This window comes from Fukomys damarensis, unplaced genomic scaffold (assembly GCF_012274545.1).
Source record: "Fukomys damarensis isolate Sample0158 unplaced genomic scaffold, DMR_v1.0_HiC HiC_scaffold_3, whole genome shotgun sequence".
NCBI classification, from domain to species: domain Eukaryota; kingdom Metazoa; phylum Chordata; class Mammalia; order Rodentia; family Bathyergidae; genus Fukomys; species Fukomys damarensis.
In genome coordinates this window covers 27134233-27153964 of record NW_022900915.1, presented here as the reverse complement: position 1 = coordinate 27153964, position 19732 = coordinate 27134233, and the positions used below count along the sequence as shown (strand labels likewise).

Genomic DNA, 19732 nt, shown 5'->3' with positions numbered 1-19732 from the left:
TGTGCAATATGAGCTATCTTAGGGATAGGACCCAATTCTAACACAAAACTCATTTATTCATATGTGTACATGTGTACATATGTATACGTGTGTACCTTATCTGTAGCCTGAGGAAACAATAAGAAATTCTTATTTTGTATGTAAGACCAAGTTCCATAGTGTGGAATTTTTCACTTGTGGTATCGGGTTAGGGATCAAAAAGCATTCGATTTTGGAGCATTTGGATTTCAGATCTTCAGATTAGGGATGCTCAATCTGAATAATCTCTCTTGGCTATCACACTGACTAAGAAGATCTCTTTGTTCTTTTTTTGAAAATGATAATAAAAAGTGTTGATGTGAATATACTATGACAGAGTTTCATCCTACTTGTAGAATTTGTAGATTAATACAAGTTGTTAAACAGTAATTTGGCAATGTGTATCAAAAACTTCAAAAAATGTTGTGCTGCTTTGACCTTAAATCTAGATACTTGTAATAATCCATCCCAATTAAATAATCAGATGTTCAGAGAAAGAACACTCTGTAGGAATATTAACAGTAGCATTATTGTAGCAGAAATTGAAGTAGTGATTAATATGTATTTGAATTTGTTAATCTTCATGCCTTTAATATTTGACCTGTTGTTCTTATCACACTTTCTGATTATAAACAACACAGATTACCTTTTTTAATTAATATTTATAAGAAAAGCTTCTTGTGAACAAATATAATAATAATGTAAGTTACCTATATTCTATCAGTTCCTTATCAGCCTGCATGATAAAGCATAATACTGCTGCTAATAAGTCCTAAGAGAAAGCACAATTTTCTGTCACTTTTAATGAATCATTATTCTTTTAATGTTTATAAATTTCTGTTAAATTACCTTTGTTTCTAAATCTCAACACAGATCTTAAGGCCATGGTAAAGGGCTGGTCAAAGTTAAGTACAGAAACTTACTCACTTATGGTGGGTGTCTCCTTCAGATCGGAGAAAATAATCTGGAAATTACAAAGATTGCACAATTCAAATGCTGCTCTTGACTACATTTCATTGTTTGCTAAAATTTGAACTACGATATATGTTAGGCTGTCATATCAGATTTCTTCTTAAAAATCATATAAATCACTGATTCCCACTCAAAAAACATATGTATGTTTTTCGCTTCAGCTAATATATTTTCTTTTATGTGACAGCACTGTAAAAAGCACTTGATATAAACAAAGATCATTTTTGGGCCCTGATGTCAAGGAGCTCATGGTCTATCAGATGTAGCATAACTATGTTAAATACATTGGACAAATCACTATGAGAGTAAAGAGAGGAGATGCAATACTTGTGCAGAAAATTGGGAGCCATTTCCTAAGTATGGAAGAGATTCTGAATTTGAGTAAGATTTTCATAAGTAGACCAAAAGATATTTCTGCTGAAAGCAATAGCCTACAAAGATACGGAATAAAATAATTTGCATTTGAAATTACATTATAGAAGACAGCACAGACAAAAAAAAAAAACTAATATTGAGGTATGTCTCTTTAAAAAACATAATTAACATTTGTTTTATTAACTTATGTGCATTTTAGACAGCCGAAGGGAAGAGCCATCCTTACTGTTGGTTCTAAAATGGGGAGGTGAACTAACCCCCGCAGGCAGGGTCCAGGCTGAAGAACTTGGAAGAGCTTTTAGGTGTATGTATCCTGGAGGTCAAGGTAAATCTTGAAATTTCTTGAATTTGGTTAAATTTATATACTTTATTTGCAAATCATTATTTATAAGTACTTTTTTGGGGGGAGTACCAGGGATTAGACTCAGGACCTTGTGCTTGCAAGGCAGGCAGTAGAATCACTGAGCCAAATCCCCAGCCCCTATAAGTACTTTTTTTTTTTCTGGTTTACACTTTTATTTTTGAAAGTACTATAAGTACTTTTTGATTAAAGAAATACAATGAAATAAAAATATAGCTTAAGTGATTCGGGAATTTATTTTTAGGAGATTATGCAGGATTTCCTGGTTGTGGTTTACTTCGATTACATAGTACCTACCGACATGACCTCAAAATATATGCCTCCGATGAAGGGCGAGTCCAGATGACTGCAGCTGCTTTTGCAAAGGTATCAGTAAATGGATTTTTAAATTACTAGAATTTTTATGTAATACAGCAGTTTAAGAGATTTTTACTGAAGCAATATTTAAAATTACCAGATTTGGAACTTCTAAGCCAACGACTGGCAGTGATAAACTATAGTTTATATATTATGAAATTCAAAATATAATGAAGTTATAACATCTTCTATTTTGCATATTAATTTTAAAATTATTGCCTTTGTTTAATATGTTTAGGGGCTATTGGCTCTAGAAGGAGAGCTTACACCCATTCTAGTTCAGATGGTGAAAAGTGCGAATATGAATGGTCTTTTGGATAGTGATAGTGATTCTTTGAGCAGCTGTCAACAACGTGTGAAAGCGAGACTTCATGAAATACTTCAGAAAGACAGAGATTTTACTCCTGAAGATTATGAGAAGGTGGGTCTTAGCACACTGTTTTATATTCTGAAAATATTACATGCAGAAAAATGCCTAAAATGTAATTGTCATGTTTAATGTCTTTTAAAGCAAATATTTTTGGAATCACCAGATAGAGAAATAGAACATCAGCACAGCACTGGCCCTTATCTGTTCCTCCCTTCATGATGCTAACCCGTTTCTATCTCCTAGAAATAACTATGATCCTGACTTTTTTTCCCCATTAAGTTTATTGGTACATTTAAAGAAAACAATACAGTTACATTTATCATTGCATTGGGATCTGTACGTTTACATGGTATATCTTGGTTCTTGTATATCCCCATACCCTTGCCCTCCTATCACCCCCTTCACCCTTCCCTATTTACAAAGACTTTGTTTTTATTTTTTCATTTTTTTCTTTTCGCTTATTTCCTTTCCCTACCCCTTCCCACTTCCCCTTTAGCCATTTTCTTCCTATTTCACACTCCCAGTTATACCTTTTGAACCTTATTTACACTTTTAGTTTTTCACACCAGAGAAACTATTCAGTATTTACTCATATGTGTCCTATTTCTTCAACTTAAGAGTATAGCCTCAATGTACATCCATTTAGCTATAAATGTTTCTAGTTTCTCATTCTTTATGGCTGATTAGTACTCCATTTTATAGAAAAACCACATCTTCTTTATCCATTCTCCAGTTGATGGGCTTTTGGGTTGTTTTCAAGTTTTAGCTTTTACAAACTGTGCTGCTATAAACATGGGTGTACAGATTTCACTGTGGTATGATTCTTTTAATTCTTTCGGAAAGACACCCAGCAGAAGAATAGCTGGGTCAAATAGAATCTCTAATCCTAGTTCTCTGAGGTATCTCCACATTGATTTCCACAGTGGTTGCACCAGACTGCACTCCTGCCAACAATGGAGGAGGGTTTCTTTCTCCCCACAACCCCGCCAGCATTTGTTATTGGTTCATTTCTTTTTTTTTTTCCAGCTTTAATTGAGTTTATTGGTACATTTTAGGGATACAGTACAGTTACATTCATTACTGGGATCTTGTACCTTTACCTGACAGGTCTTGGTTCTCATTTTTTCCCCTTGTCCCTGCCCTCCCTTCACCCCCTCCTCCCCTCCCCATCTACAAACACTTTATTTCCATCTTTTCATTATCTCACTTTTTTTCTTTTCCCTTATTCCCCTTCCCCTACCCATCCCACCTTCCCTACACCTTTAGCCCCTTCCTTCCCATTTCACAATGTCAGTAATCTTATTAGGATCTTATGTATTATTGCAGTTTATTCACACCAGAGAAACTATTCAGTATGGTTATTTCTTGATAGAAGTCATTCTTCTTGCTTTCATCTTCATCTCTCAAATGACCAGTGATGTTGGACATTTTTTCATATATTTATTTGCTGCTTTTATTTGTTGGTCTGAGAAATGTCTGTTCATTTCAGATGCCCATTTTAGAATTGAGTCTTTATGTTTGCGGGGGGTCTGATTTTTTTGAGTTTTTTACATATTCTAGATAGTAGTGCTTTGCCTGCAGAGTAGCTGGTAAAAATGTTTTCCAACATTGTAGGTTGTCTCTTAGCTCTATTGGTGGTTTCGCTTGCACTGCAAAAACTTTTTAATATAATGAGATCTCAGTTGTTTATTCTTTGTGCAAGCTCTTGTACTGCTGAGGATTTGTTCATAAAGTCTTCTCCTATGTCAGTGTCTTCAAAATTACTTTCCAGGAAGTTTAGTGTTTCTGCTTTGCTATTTAGATCTTTAATCCACTTGGATTTTAGTTTTTGGCATGGTGAAAGATAGGGATCTAGTTTTAATCTTTGGCAAGTTTAAAGCCAGTTTTTCCAACACTATTTATTAAAGAGGCTATCTTTCCTCCAGTGAGGATTGTTGACTCCTTTGTCAAGGATGAGGTAGCTGAGTATGTCTGGTGTTGTTTCTGCATCTTTTAATCTATTCCATTGATCCTTGGGTCTTGTTCTTTGCCAGTACCATGCTGTTTTTATCATAGTGGCTTTGTAGTATAGTTTCAAGTTGGGAATTGTGATACCTGACTTTTTATATTGCTCTTTTTTTATAGTCTTTCTGTATCTAGAATATCATAGATATTTGGATTTGTGTGTATATCTAACCAAAGTAGTTCTAGTTTACTAATTATTTAAAAAGTTACCTTTTTCAAATTTATGTTTTTGGTGTCTTTATTGAAAATCAACTGCCTATAGATTATTAATTTAATTCTGGGCTCTCTGGTTTTTTTTTTTTTCTTCTATTGGTTTATGTGTTAGTTTTTATGCCAGTACCTTGTTGTTTTGGTTCCTCTCACCCTATAGTATGTATAGAGATCTGGAATCATGATGCTTCTAGCTTTGTTCATTTTGCTCAAAATTGCTTGGATTTTTTGGTATCTTGTGTGCTCCCTGTGAATTTATGATTGCTTTTTCTATTTTTGGGAAGGATGCATACTATTGGTATGTTGTTATTAGTTCTGTTGAATCTACAAACTGCTTTCCATAATATGTACATTTTAACAAATGTTATTTTTTTTCAATCCATGAATATGAAAGGTCTTTCTTCTTTTTTGTCTTCAGTTTTTTCATCAGTGTTTCATAATTTTCATTGTAGAAGTTAACTTGTTTAGATTTATTCCTAGCTATCATATTATTATTATATTCTTCTTATTATTATAGCTATTGAGGGTAAGATTGATTTCTTGGCTTCTTTCTGAGCATGTTTTTAATTACTATATAAAAATACTATTGATTTTTGTATTTGAGTCTTTGTTCTGCAACCTTACTAAATTTATAAGTTCAATACTTTTTGGTGGATTCTTGAGATTTTTCTATTCATAGAATTATGTCATCTGCAAATCAAGGATAATTTGACTTTTTCCCTTTCTGTGTCGGTCTTTTATTTTTTTCTCTAGTCTTATTGCTGTGGCTAAGACTTCTAGTACTATGTTGAATAAGAGTTGTAAAAGTAAACATCCTGTCTTGTTCTACTGCCTAGAAGAAATGTTTTCAGCTTTTCCCTGATGATGTTGACTGCTTGTTTGTCTTATATAGACTTTATTATATCGAGATGCTGTCCTTTTATACTTATTAACCTTTTATCATGAAAGGTGCTGATCTTATTGAATGGTTTTTCTGCATCTAGTGAGATGATCATTTGGTTTTTATCCTTTGTTCTGTTGGTGTGATATTGTGTTTATTCATTATGTTGAACTATCATTGCATCTGTACATAAATCTCATTTTATCGTAATCTATAGTGTTTTTGGTGTGTTGTAGGATTTAGTTTGCTTGTATTTTGTAGAGGATTTTTGTATCTCTCTTCATTAGGGATATTGACTTACAGTTTTCTTTTTCTATTGTATCTCTGTCTGGTTTAGATAATCAGTATAATGGTGGTTTTGTTGAAGAGTTCCTTCCTTTTTAGTTCTTTGGGATAGCTTGAGAAGAATTAGTGTCAGAATGGGTCTTCACATTCAGAAATTTTTTGTTTTGTTCTAGTCTATTAATGTTCTCCACAATATTTTTTAATTTTATGTTTTGAATTCTTCAGCTCCAAAATTTGTTTACTTTTTAAAAACTATTTCTTTGCTGAATTTCCCATTCTTATCAAGACCTGTTTTTCTAATTTCATTGAATTGCCTCTATTCTCTTATATCTCACTGAGTTTCCGTACAGTAATTATTCTGAGCTCTGTTTCCGGCATTTCATTAAACTTCTATTCTCTGGCGTTTATGTCAGTGAGTTATTATGTTCCTTCAGAGGCATTATGTTACCTTGCTATTCATACCACTTATGTCTCAACTTTGGTATTTGCACATATGGCACATCTCTCAGAGTTTGATCTGGTGGTTTTCGTAGTAAAACTTTCTCCTGCAGATGTATCTTCTGGTGTCAGTTTGTTATGGCTTTGGTTCCACTTGGGTACAGTGATTTAGCTCCATATGTATTCTTTAGCTGCAATTGATTAATTTAGGTGCAGTGCACACAGCAGTGGGCCAAGGAGCCTGTCAGTCTCTGTGGATCATGCTGGAGTGGAATTAGTCCAACAGGCTGGCATGTGTGTCACGGATGAGTTCATGCTGGAAGGAAGTACATGGCAGTGAAGGGAGGATTGTGCGTCAGAATGGCACTGGTGGGAGAGAGACAGTGTAGAAGATGGACTCGGCTTATCCTCCAGAATAGTGCAGCGCTGTGCACACCCTTGCACTCCCTAAGCCGGGCTCAAGGCCTACATAGAGGATGCTGGATTCCAGAGCAGCAAACATTTCGAGGGACCTTGGGAGCTGAGAGACTCCCATTACAGGAAGACTGTTCTATTTCAGAGACGTGTAGTATTTCTTTCCCATCTTTATAGAGCCATCTTAAATCTTCCCGGTCCACAGTTTCTCCATTTCATCTACATTATACTCCAGTGTTCTCTTTAAGTATTCTAGCCAAAGTGCAGCTGTTTCTTCTGTGTTACGGACTTTTGTAAGAGGTAAGCTTACCCAGCACTCTACATGGCTATTTTGCTAGATGTCTGTTACTATTTAATCACTCTTTATTATTTATTTAATTAAGAGCTTTCATTTAGGGTTATTTTTCTTATGAACAAAAAGTAGTGTAGTAATTCTATTAGTCTGGTAGTGGTGAATTCTTGGGATTTTTGTTGTTTGTCTGAAGATGTCTATTTCTTTATTCTTGTTAAATATTTTCACTGATTTGGAATTCTAGGATGATGCTTAGCAGTCATTGTTTATCTTAAGAAGTCAGCTGTTAGTCTTATTGTTACAGTTTTGAAAATAATTTTTAATAGCTCCTCACTACTTTTAACATTTTATTTTTATCTTTCATTCATAGCAGTTTTCTGTTGTAAGTCTAGATAGAAATTGCCCTTGTTTTTCTCTAGTGGTTTTAGGTACTAATGCCATGTGCTAGACTATTGCTCTTCCATCGAACTGCATTGTACCTAGCCCCTGTAGATCACTTTATAGCCTGCTGACAGTTTATTGGGATTTTTTCATCTGTGGTTTGATACTTGTCATTGGTTTTGAATAGGCTTTTTGGTATATTACATCTCTTAAATTCTTCTGAGTTATCTCCAAATATATGTTTGTTGGAGCTTATTACTTTGTCTTTTCTTATCTATAATTTGAATTTCTTCCTTTTTTCGTCTCTGTGCTTTATTCCAGATATAATATCGTAATGTATGTTCAATTTACCAAATTTATCTTTGGCTATAATTAATATGCTTTATTATCAACCACTCTATTTTTTTATTCTAGAATTTCTATTTGCTTTTTTAAATAATTGCTAGTCTTTAATTTTCAGGGGTCTTTTGTTTTTTTTGTTTTTTGCCTTCTTAAACATAAGAAATCTCATTTTTTTGGTGCAAGTTACCTAGTCCACCATAAGCAGAAATGGAGTTCTACTATACATTTTTTTATCTTTGTAGTAACTTACTTCATGTGGTTAAATAACTTGCCAAGCTAAGTGCCAAACCTGGATTTGTAACTGTGTTACGCATTAGTGGCTTTTATTGAATAGAAATAATATGTATATATTTCAAATATATAATAGCTTAGTGGTTAAGCACGTGAATTCTGTAGTCAGACTACATGTATTTGAATCCTACTCCTTCATATACTGGTTATTTGATCTTAAGCAAGTTGCTTATCTTCAGATCTAGGTATCTCATCTGGATAAAGTGGTGACAGTAATAATAGAGGCTTAGTGTAATTACATGTAAATATATGTCAAGGTGTTAAAACCATATTTGCATATTATAAATCAGTAACTGCTCATCAAATCTCATGGCTTAAGTTAGAATATTTTTGCTAGATATTCTTTGTGGGTAATCTAATGGTAGCTAAACTTGAATATTTTTGCAGCATGAAATTATGATGCTTTTACCTACTCCTTGATCTTTTTACCATATTTTGGATGACATCTTAGTTTGTGGAATAGAATTATTTTTGGAAAATTTTGTATGCTCTCTTAGGTAGCTAAGAATAACAAGTTATAAAATATGTACTTCATTCATTTGTAGCTTACTCCATCTGGAAGCATTTCTCTGATCAAATCAATGCATTTAATTAAAAATCCTGTGAAGACCTGTGACAAAGTTTATTCTTTGATTCAAAGTTTGACTTCTCAAATCAGACATCGGATGGAAGATCCAAAATCATCAGGTAAAAAAAATTTTAGGGCATAAAATAAATAAACATCAATCTAGTTTTAAGAAAGCAAGCCTCTCTGAAGATCAGGGTATAGTATGAGTTAACATGTATGCAGCAAAGAAATAATAGCTAAATTGTGGTTGTTTTTATCCATGATAATATGAAAAACACAATAGAACATTCTCATTTGATTAGTGTTTTAGCATTGTCAGATAGTTGCACAGTGTATAGGTATAATAAGAGGGAGGTGCAAACAAGATGCTAAGGGCTATGGCCCCGGGGTTAACTTGGTTAACAATCTGGACAACTTTGACATCTTCGATTTTTTTTTTTTTTTTTTTTTTTACTGGTACATACATGTCATTTGAACAATTTTTAATCTGTAAGATTCTTTTCTGCTAAAGGTTGTCTGCCTCTTGTGTTAATTATAGGAATGTAATAAAAATAACCAGAAAGTCCATAACATGGAAAAGATCTTTTACAAGTTTTCAACCCAAGTTTTTATACCAAGGACTTAAGTCTAAAAAATATTTGATTGCTAATGTCATATGCCTATAGTAATATGTTCTAACTTTATATAGTTTTACCTCTACAACTTTAAAAGTTTCTGATATTCTGATTTTAATGTATATTCTTAATCAGATTTTTAAGCTAAATGTACTGAAAATGTGATGTTGTTTTAGATATTCAGCTTTACCATAGTGAAACCTTGGAGCTTATGCTACGTAGATGGTCCAAGTTGGAAAAAGACTTTAAAACAAAGAATGGAAGATATGACATTAGTAAGATTCCTGATATATATGACTGTATAAAATATGATGTCCAGCATAACGGTTCTCTAAAATTAGAAGATACAATGGAATTATATAGGCTTTCCAAGGCTTTAGCAGATATTGTTATCCCTCAGGTAACTAATTATTAAGAATCAATTTTCTTAAACAGTTTTTAAAGTACATATTTTAAATGTCTAGATAGAGTTGGTTTTCATGACTAGAAAACTTTTAAATTAAGTAATTATGATTTATATAGTGAACCTTTTGTTTTGCTTATACTAATCACATCTGATTTTGAACATTTTTACTTGAAGTGTCTTCTTGAAAATAAATTGTATATTAGAGCAGTTTTAGTTTCACAACAAGATGAAGTGGAAGGTATTAAAGATACAAAAAATGAGATATATGAAAACTATAAATATAAAAAATAATCCAAATAGACTCACTTGTAAATGCCCTTATATATAAATGGTTAAAATACTGCCACTGTACGTTTTCTAACATTCACAGTCCATACTAACATTATGTTCCTTCAGTATGAAGGAGCAACTATACATTTACTTGGTCGTATATATGAGATGGATAGTTTTATAATGTAAAGCAGTGACTTACAAACATGAATCCTTTTTAAAAGTAGGTAAATATATCTTGGTTATCAAGAATGTGCCTTTGAGGTTTGCTTCAAGAAATGAGAATTTAGAAAACGAACTCAGCTTTTGGGAAACCAAGGCAGAAGAATTACAAATTTGAGGCAAACCTGGACAATTTAGTGAGACCTTGTCTCAAAATAAAATTTAAATGTGGGGCTGGCAGTATAGCTCATTGGTAGGTGCTTGCCGTGCATGAACAAGGCCCTGGGTTCAATCCCAGTGCCATACACAGAAACATTTTTATAATTATTGTTATAATTTTTCTTCTCACTGTTTGAAATGAAAAAGACAAATCTTATTCTTTAAATTTTTTAATTTTTCAAAATAAAAGGTTTTGTTTTTATAATGTAAGATACTTGAGTATTACCATTAAAATGAACACAAAATTCTACAGGATTCAGTTTTAACTGTGGGTTAAAAACATATGATCTCAAAATAACAGTGATGTGATTATAACTACATAAGTAAATTTACTGTGTTAGCATCGACCATTGTTATGAAGTTCAAGATAGAAAATTTATTCAAATTTTCCTATACATCTAAATGTATTACCTACTCTGTGACTAAATCTAGAAATGCTTTTTCTTTTTCATTCTTTTTTTAATAGCAAAACATTTGTTGTTACATTTTAGGCGTACATAATGATACCACTTACCGTAGAGAATTTGTACCTGCATTTAGCATAATCACACCTGTGTCATTACATAGTTTAACTTCACTCCTTTAGTTTTTCTACTCAATATAGTAGAAACATGTTAGAATAGTAGATAATAATACTTATAGTAGAACATGTTAGAATTGAGAATGATAAAATTGTTCTATAGTTGAAATGCACCATTACCATGTAGTTTAACTATTCATAATGAATTGTTAAAATATCATGACTAAAAGAAGCACCAAAGATTAATATGTTTATTAAGATTTGGGCTATCATTTGTGTTTTTTAAGTAATTCTTCAAACTCAGCTGTTCTCAATGACTATTATAGTAATTCTCTGCGAAAAGCAGATTACTTTTTCCCCAATAATGATAGAATTTATTGATGATACCTCTAAAATTGGGTGGGTGGTAAATCATTTTTTATATCTTGGTTCTCTTAAGACAAAAATTATACCCAAGCCTCCAGGACATGGGCATATTTTTAGTAAATTCATAACTTTTAAACGAGGAGACTTATATGCTTCAATGCAATTAAGTTGAGAAGAGGAAAAGTTGGATTTACTTTCTTAAATTTTTAATTTGATATTACTTTTGTGGCAGATACTTGGGAATTCTTTTTTTTTAATAGAATATTGTATTTAGTTCAATTAATAGTAACTTGCTTTATTGGTTTAGGCTTCCTAAGTCCAGAAACTGAACAAAATGCTGGTATTTTCAATCACTGAAAAAATAATTAAAATTAGAAGTATTAATAGTAATAATTTGTCATGAAAATATTATTTATAATGGAAGGAGTAAAATTTACATGTTTTCATGCAGATGAACTGTAAACTGTGATTTGACCATCCAGTCAAATATAGAAATTTTTACTTGTTTAGGAAAAGACTGATGCAAACAACACTGTCACTGTGTAGGAAAGATGTTTGTACCTTCTGGCATACTTCAAAGCATTACTGTGCCTCTAAAAAGACAATTTCTACTCTTAAATTTAATCAATTCAGTGTCTGTGTTAAGTGAATTAAAATTTAGAGATGATTTCTATGGTTAGCTGTAGATTATGAAATGCAGAGCATTATTCATAAAAGCATTTGCCATATAAAGTACAGACATTGTCATGGAAATCACCACAGAAAGCCTATAAATAGCCCATTTTGTATCTTAACCAGTTCTATTTGTGGCAGAAATATTGCACCTACCTATGAGAACACAGGTTTCTAAGAATTACTCGGTTCCAAAGAATGATGGCAGATGAGCCAAAATGTGTTTCGAAGAGAAAGATTTCCTTGAAAAAAAAATATATCTGTTGTAAAAGTAGAAAGTGTGTGTATTAGGAAAAAGCTCACTATAACATTATCAACCAAAAGCATATTAGTGTTTTGGAGTATTTTTAAAGGCCTCTTTATTTAAATTTATGTACATATAATTATTCTCATTAATTCATAACTAAAAATGGAATCAGAAAAAACATAGTGTTTTTTTTCCCTTCATTTAACATCAGGAACTTTTTATTTCAGCAAAGCTATGTGTAAATTTGTTTAACCAGTTTCTTGTACTTGGAAATCTGGATTCTCTTAGTTTCTCTCATTCTTTACATATGTCTTTCCATGTACTTAACCCTATTTCTGTAAATTTAGACCTCCTTAATTATTTTTTTATCCAGACCAGCAGAATATGAAACTGATCATTTCCTCATAGCTTGCTAAAACAAATGTAAAAATGTTTTTCCCTAATAATATTTTAATTCCAGTAGTTTTCTTTTGTTTACATATAGATTCACAATTATATACATACCCCTTTCGTATTCCTAGCTCACTGTCATGCATATTGGAAACATTATTGACTGCATTTAGGAATAAAAGCTTTAAGGTAAATGACTGGAAGAGGTTCCATTTTCATGGGTTCCCCATCTGCAAACAATAAGCATATTCTTTATTAGGCAATTTTGAGATTTGCTGTCTGTACAGATGTTTTGCCATCTGAATCTCTTTGGAGGTTTCTGTTCACGGGAAATAGTTTTTAAATTAAGGTATCCCAGAATGAACTTGGAAAGAGGGTATGTGTATTTCTTCCTTTTTCCATATTCTCCTTTTTTTGTTTGTTTATCCCTCCTCTTTGTGCGTTCTTCCCTTCTCACACTCTCCCATCCCACAGATTTTTTTCTGTCGTTTTCTAATCTACCATTTTGCAATTAATTCATAATTACTAGGTTTTTGCTGCTTCATTTTCATCAGTTCCTTATAATTTAATTCATAATGATTATAGACATCATAAATTGGGTAATTTCAGGGCATCTTTTCTCACTACTTAAAGTATCAAGGACATTAGCCAAGCTGGGTGTGGTGGTGCTTGCCTGTATTCCCAGCACTCTGGAGGCTGAGGCAGGAGGATCACTGTGACTTTGAGACCAGCCTGGGCTACATAGTGAGTTCCAAGTCAGTCTCCACTACATTATGAGACCCTGTCTCAAAAAACCAAAAATTAAAAAAAAAACAAAAAACAAAAGCTTTTAAGGAATGTGTTTCAACACTGGGATAGACAAAGTCTGTTTGTTCTTTTTTCTTTTTTTTGGTGGTGCTGAGAATCAAACATGGGCCTTTTGTGTGCTGGGCAGCCACCTTACTACTGAGCTGCACCCTAGCCTCCAAAAATTTTGTGTCTTAAATTATATTTCCTTTCATGTTTATTGCCTTTTGTCTGTGCTTCAGTTATTCTTGCCTTCATCCATGTTTTAGGGTTATTTTAAACATTTTAAATTTCCTGATTAAGCTGAATACTATTATAAAAGATTGCATTAATCCACTCATCCTCCTTTCTTTATTGTTCCTTGCTTTATTAACTCTGCCACAGAATCTTTCCAATTATATGTATAGTTTGAAATAGAATATTTGCAGTTATAAAACAGGCATACTGAGTTGTCTAATGTAGAAATACATCTTAATACAGTTATTTGTGTCTCAATAGAATTCCTTAATTCAGGAGTGCCTTTGTTAGAGTACTTCATTTTTACACCCTTTTTCTAATACTATGTATTTTCTGCTCAGGAATATGGTATAACTAAAGCTGAAAAACTGGAGATTGCCAAAGGCTACTGTACTCCTCTAGTTAGAAAAATCCGCTCAGACCTGCAGAGAACACAAGATGATGACACTGTAAATAAGCTCCATCCTGTGTAAGAGACCGTACTAGTTGTTTAAGTCTGTAGGGATCTGTTTTTGCATACTTCAAATCTAAATTATTTTTTAATGCTCCTATATAGAAATCGGGAGCATATCACTTGATATTTTGTGGAAACAGGATTGTCTAGATATTGCTGTTAATTAACTTCCAACCAAGGCTGTTTTTGACACCAATTTGGAGAAAAACAGGTGACTGGGAAGAGGGGATAGGTGTCATCATTTACAGAGGGTCATCACTGGGTGCCCTGTTCACCTACATGAATGTTTGTGAGTAACTTTAGGTCTATAACCTCTGTTATTGCTACTGGAAAAGCTAAAATAATCTCTTTAGAGTTAACATGAATAATACTAAGTTTATTGTCCTTTAACTAACCTCAGAGGACCTAGTTAGTTCCAGCTAACTTCATGTTAGAATAGTATCTATCAAAGTATAGTATCTCCTCAATTGTGTAAGTTACTCCTCAGTTATAGAGTGTGGTTGGAAGAATGGTAGGTTTATTTGTTAGGGACTTTTACCTCTAGGAAGATTAAATTCTATTTTATAAAATAATTTCTATATGTAGAGAAGCTTTTATTATATGGCTATGTTTTAATACTTCATACTTCCAACTTTAGGTATTCCAGAGGTGTTCTATCTCCTGAACGTCATGTCCGTACCAGATTATATTTTACCAGTGAAAGTCATGTACATTCTTTGCTATCAATTCTTCGCTATGGTGCCTTATGCGATGTAAGTAGAGCAAGCTTTTGCACTTTAGCTAAAAAGTTTTTTTGAATTAGTAATTAAATCACTTTTTACTATGAAGCTTTAGTAATTCATCATCAACTTTTGTGATTTACCATCATTTTCCAAGGATTTACTGTATTCAAAGCACTTTGCTAGATTTTGGGATAAAGACATGTTCTTTCCTTCTAAGAAGGTCCATGTGACCAACCCACAGCATGAGTATTTTAGGTGATCTTGTGGACAACTAGAGATGTGAAGAAAGAGATGCTGATGGATCTATTTCCAGAGGTTAGAGGGTTGACTAAGCTCAATTAGGCAGTTTCACTTAGGTCTCATGAGGTTGTAGTCAGGCAGTGGCTGGGACTCAGTCATTTCAAAGGTATTCTCACATGTTTAGTGCTTGTTACTTACCAGGTGGGACCTCAGCTGGGGTTGTTGAGCAGAACAGTAGCATCTGGTCTCTTCATGTGACCTGCTTTCTCAAGATGCAGTTAGGTTCCAAGAGTGAGTTTCCTAGGATAGCAAGGTGCAAGTGTATGTTATTTCTGCCATCTAACTTCAAAAATCATATAATGTCCTTTAAGTGGAACAATTTTGATCGAGCGTGAGTTTTGTCCCAGCAATGAGAGGAGGAGAGATTTATTTGCTCTTATGTTTTTCAGTCCAAGGCAGGAAGGGTCTGGTGGAGGAGAGGTGCTCCTCTCTTGAGGACCAGGAAGTAGAAAGGGAAGGGAGGAGCTGGAGAGGGAGAAACCTTCCATGTCATGTACTTGGTGACCTATCTCCAACCAGGCCCCACCTTCTAACAAGAAGTCAGCCATGACACCTGTGTCATCCAGTCACCTTTCAAACACATGAAGCTTTGGGGGCCATTTTTGATCTAAATCATAACAGTAAATAAGGGATATTTATTGATAGGCATATGTCACATACATCATTTACTATATGATAGTAAAGAGCAAAGCACTACCTTTATGGGATAGTGTCGTATTAAACCACACTAGGTGTTTTTGTGCTGAGAAGATTACAGACTGTTCTTTACTCTTTGAATCCAGTAATGGGTAATGTATTACAAGGAACTTTTCATTTTTACTTTGTATAAACTACTTTGTAAAAAGTTACCACTGGAGTTTCCAGTACTACTGGCAAAAGACTTTTAAAATGATTTAAACAGGCTTAAGAAAATTTTGAGACTTTTAAATGAAGTCATTTTGAAAAAATTGTGCACGTTATTATATGCCTTACGTGTTGTGATATTGCTCAGGATTAAACAAGCTACCGTGAGAACAGAGAGGTGACTTTCAAGTGATACAGTATGAGGAAATACTTACCATATTCCTTTTATTCAGGAATCAAAGGATGAACAGTGGAAACGAGCTATGGACTATCTAAATGTTGTCAGTGAACTCAACTACATGACTCAGATTGTTATTATGCTTTACGAGGACCCTAATAAGGTAAGTTAGCCTCTGGATTTGGCTGTGCTGCCAGAGATAAATGGCTTGAATTTAGTTTCTGTAAAAGTGTTTCCTGGTATATTTTAGGATCTTTCCTCAGAAGAACGCTTTCATGTTGAGTTACATTTTAGTCCAGGAGCCAAAGGTTGTGAAGAAGATAAAAATTTACCATCTGGCTATGGATACAGACCAGCTTCCAGAGAGGTAATGCAGATAAACTTTCAGTGCTTCGATAACTGTGGCTTTAGAGTTTCATCAGGTTACTGTAAAGATTTTCTATTAGTTACTATAAATAATTCTTTTTTTTTTTGTACTGGAGGTTGAACTCAGGACCTTGCACTTGTGAGGCAGGCAGCCAAACCACTGAGCTAAATCCCCGGCAATAATTCTTAACTCCTAAGTAGAAAACTGGCTTAAACTTTTTAAAATATAATCTGGGTAGAAAACATTTATATACATAGAATATTTCAAAATTTTATCTTTATTAGACTAGATTTTAAACCCAGTCTTTAGAATAGTAATGTTATATTTTTTATTGTTGCTTTACTTGAGGACTATTTCACGATAAACTGTACGTTAAAGCACTTGGAACTTTAATATTTACTGTATTAAGGATTAAGTACCATCTAGAAAATTTTATATAAGATTGACAATTTTTCCTTAAATATTTGTTAAAATTTGTTTGGAGGTCATCTGAACATGGAATTTTGTTTGTGGGATTTTTTTTTTTTTTTTAATACTGGGGATCAAACTCCAGACCTTAAGTTTGTGAGGCAGGCAGTGGTACCACTGAGCTAAATCCCTGGCCCTTGTTTGTGGGAATGTTTTAAATTAAATGTTTTGTTTCTTTGATAATAGAGACTTCAGATTTCTTTTTTTTAATTATTCATTAAATTTATTGTACATTTAGGTCTACAATATGATGGCAGTTATCGTTGGGAATTATACCTTTAAATAATATATCGTGATTCTTATTTTTTCCCCATTCCCTTGCCTTCCCTTCAACCCCTCCACCCCTCCTTATTTACAAAGACTTTGTTTCCTTTTTTCTTTTCATAAATTTATTCCTTTCCTTTCCTTTCCTCTGTGACTTCTTTCTTCCTCTTCACCTTTAGATTTTTTCTTCCTATTTCAAATTATCTATTATACATTTTGATCCTTATTTACACTTTCACTTTCTTATACCAGAGAAACTATTCAGTATTTACACGTGTGTCCTATTTATTTCACTTTAGAGTATGGCCTCAATGTGCATCCATGTAGCTATAAGTGTCTCTAGTTCCTTATTCTTTATGGCTGAGTAGTATTCCATTTTATTTATTTATTTATAAATTTAATATATTGGTACATTTTAGGTATACAGTACAGTTACATTCATCATTGGGATCTTGTACCTTTACATGCCAGGCCTTGGTTCTCATTTTTTCCTCTTGTCCCCACCCTCCCTTCACCCCCTCCTCCCCTCCACACCTTCAAACACTTTAATTCCATTTTTACATTTTCTCATATTTTTTTCCTTTTCCCTTATTCCCCCTTCCCTATCCTTCTCACTGTCCCTACACCTTTGGTCCTTTTCTTCCTATTTGCTAAGTGTCCCATTTTATTTTTTTAAAACCCACATCTTTATCCAGTATCCAGTTGATGGGCAATTGGACTATTTCCAAGTTTTAGCTGTTACAAACTGTGCTGATATAAATATGGGTGCACATATATCGCTGTGGTATGATTCTTTTAATTCTTTTGGGAAGATACCCAGCAGACTTCTAATCCTACCTTTTTGAAGTATCTCCATACTGATTTCCACAGTGGTTGTACCATTGTCTTTTTATATCCATTGTGGTAAGTTGGGCTTTTTTATTTTATTTGAATTAGGGTATATAGTTGTTTGGTATCCTTATATTATCTATTATCCATAACAGTGGCAAACCTATGGCACTCATGCCTCGGTGGGCTGTGTGTATCATTGAAGCTCTGAAAGGTTCGCCATCGCTGGTCTATGATCTGCAAGGTTGTTCTTTTTTTCATAATGGTGACTTCTTAATGCATCATTCCTCAATGAATGAGTTTTGGCAAGAACTTATGCTTTCTTAATCTTTTCAGAGAACTAACAGTTTCCTTTGTGGATTCTCTCTATTGAACATTTATATTTTATGTCTTTAGCCTCTGATGTTGCTTTCTGCTTCCTTCTCCTTCTCTTCGGTTGTATTTTGTTGACCAACTCTAACATATTTGATGACTACTCAGACCTGTATTTAAAGTTTTCTTAGGGGCCGGGGATTTAGCTCAGCAGTTCAGTGGCCTGCTTTGCAAGTGCAAGGACCCGAGTTCAATCCCCTGTACCAAAAACAAAACAAAACAAAAAAAATGAAGTTTTCTTTTTCTAATGGCTGCATTTGGAGCTCTAGTATACCTTAGTATCTCCTTAGCTGTATTGCATAGATATGTTTTAGCAGTCAGTTCAAAATATGTTGATTTCTGTGTGATTTTTTTTTTCCACTAATGGCTTTGGAGGTATATGGCTTAAGCATACAGAATCTACCTATGAGCTTTTGTTAGTGGCTTCTAATTTAATTCCTCTGATGTCAAAGACTTTATTTGTTGTGCTTTTTGTCTTGAATATATTTAGAAAGTATTGGCCTATGTATACTTAATTTTTTATAAATGCCACATGCATACTCAAATGTATATTTTGTTATCTTTGGTTCAGTACCAGTCAGCCAGGAAGGTTTATTACTAGTGCTTAATCTTTTGTATCCTTAAAAGACTTTTTGGTCTGATTGCTGTTTATTAGCTACTTGGAATGGTATGAAAAAATATCCCATGGAGATTATTGTCTCTTTTTCCTTATGATGTTTAGAATTTTTGCACCACACTTTGAGACTGTGCATACAAATTGGGACTATTTAATTTTTCTTTTCTCTTTCTTAATTATTAAAAGTCATTTATTTATGCCTAGAAAATATTTCTTGCCTATAGTCTACTTTGGCATTATAGCTATAATACCTTTATCATTTTCTTTGTATGTCTTTTCTTTTTTCATTTTACTCAATCTTCTTGTATGTTTCTATACATTGTGTGTTAATTGTAAACATCATATGGATCTTGGATTTTTTAATCTATTTTTAATAATCTTGGCCTTTGATTTGTCATATTTAACTTACTGTAATTACTGATGTATTCAAGCTTAACATACCTGTCATTTGTTTTGTATTTTTTCATCTCTTGTACATTTCTTTTGCTCTTTTAAAACCTCCACCTTCAAGATACTTTCACTACTGTATGATTGTCTTTCATTTTCAGCAGTTTAACTTTGATATGTCTAGGTTAAAAGTGCTTCTTAATCCTGTAGCATTATCTTTTATTGCTTTCTGGAATGTTTGCAGTAATTCTCTTTTTAAATAATTACTCTTTGCCTTTTCTCTTTATCTGTATTAGATTTATAATACATCTTAAACCCTTTGGCTATGTATTTCTTACACTCTTCTTTATATATTTTTTTCTCTTTGTTCTTCATGCACAGTATTTTCTTTGTATCTCTCTTCTAGTCCAGCAGTCCATTTGTAGTTATTTTTCAATCTGCTCTTTTTTTTTTTTTTTTTTTTTTTTTTTTTTTTTCTGGGTTTTA

At 33.1% G+C, this 19732-nt stretch overlaps 1 protein-coding gene across 16 annotated transcripts in view; it reads left to right on the top strand.

Moving 5' to 3' along the window:
* The window catches only part of Ppip5k2 (diphosphoinositol pentakisphosphate kinase 2), a 70871-nt gene that overhangs the window by 30723 nt on the left and 20416 nt on the right, over window positions 1–19732 (top strand). For 12 of the 16 annotated variants that reach the window (XM_033767475.1, XM_033767500.1, XM_033767491.1 and 9 more), the window contains 9 exons: window positions 1565–1690; window positions 1971–2092; window positions 2322–2504; window positions 8536–8677; window positions 9349–9572; window positions 13789–13916; window positions 14539–14653; window positions 16000–16107; window positions 16195–16311. In XM_033767475.1, coding sequence (XP_033623366.1) covers window positions 1565–1690; window positions 1971–2092; window positions 2322–2504; window positions 8536–8677; window positions 9349–9572; window positions 13789–13916; window positions 14539–14653; window positions 16000–16107; window positions 16195–16311 — 1265 coding nt within the window. The remainder of the gene's footprint in view (window positions 1–1564; window positions 1691–1970; window positions 2093–2321; window positions 2505–8535; window positions 8678–9348; window positions 9573–13788; window positions 13917–14538; window positions 14654–15999; window positions 16108–16194; window positions 16312–19732) is intronic. The other 4 variants (XM_033767503.1, XM_033767482.1, XM_033767473.1 and 1 more) reach the window with 1 other exon arrangement.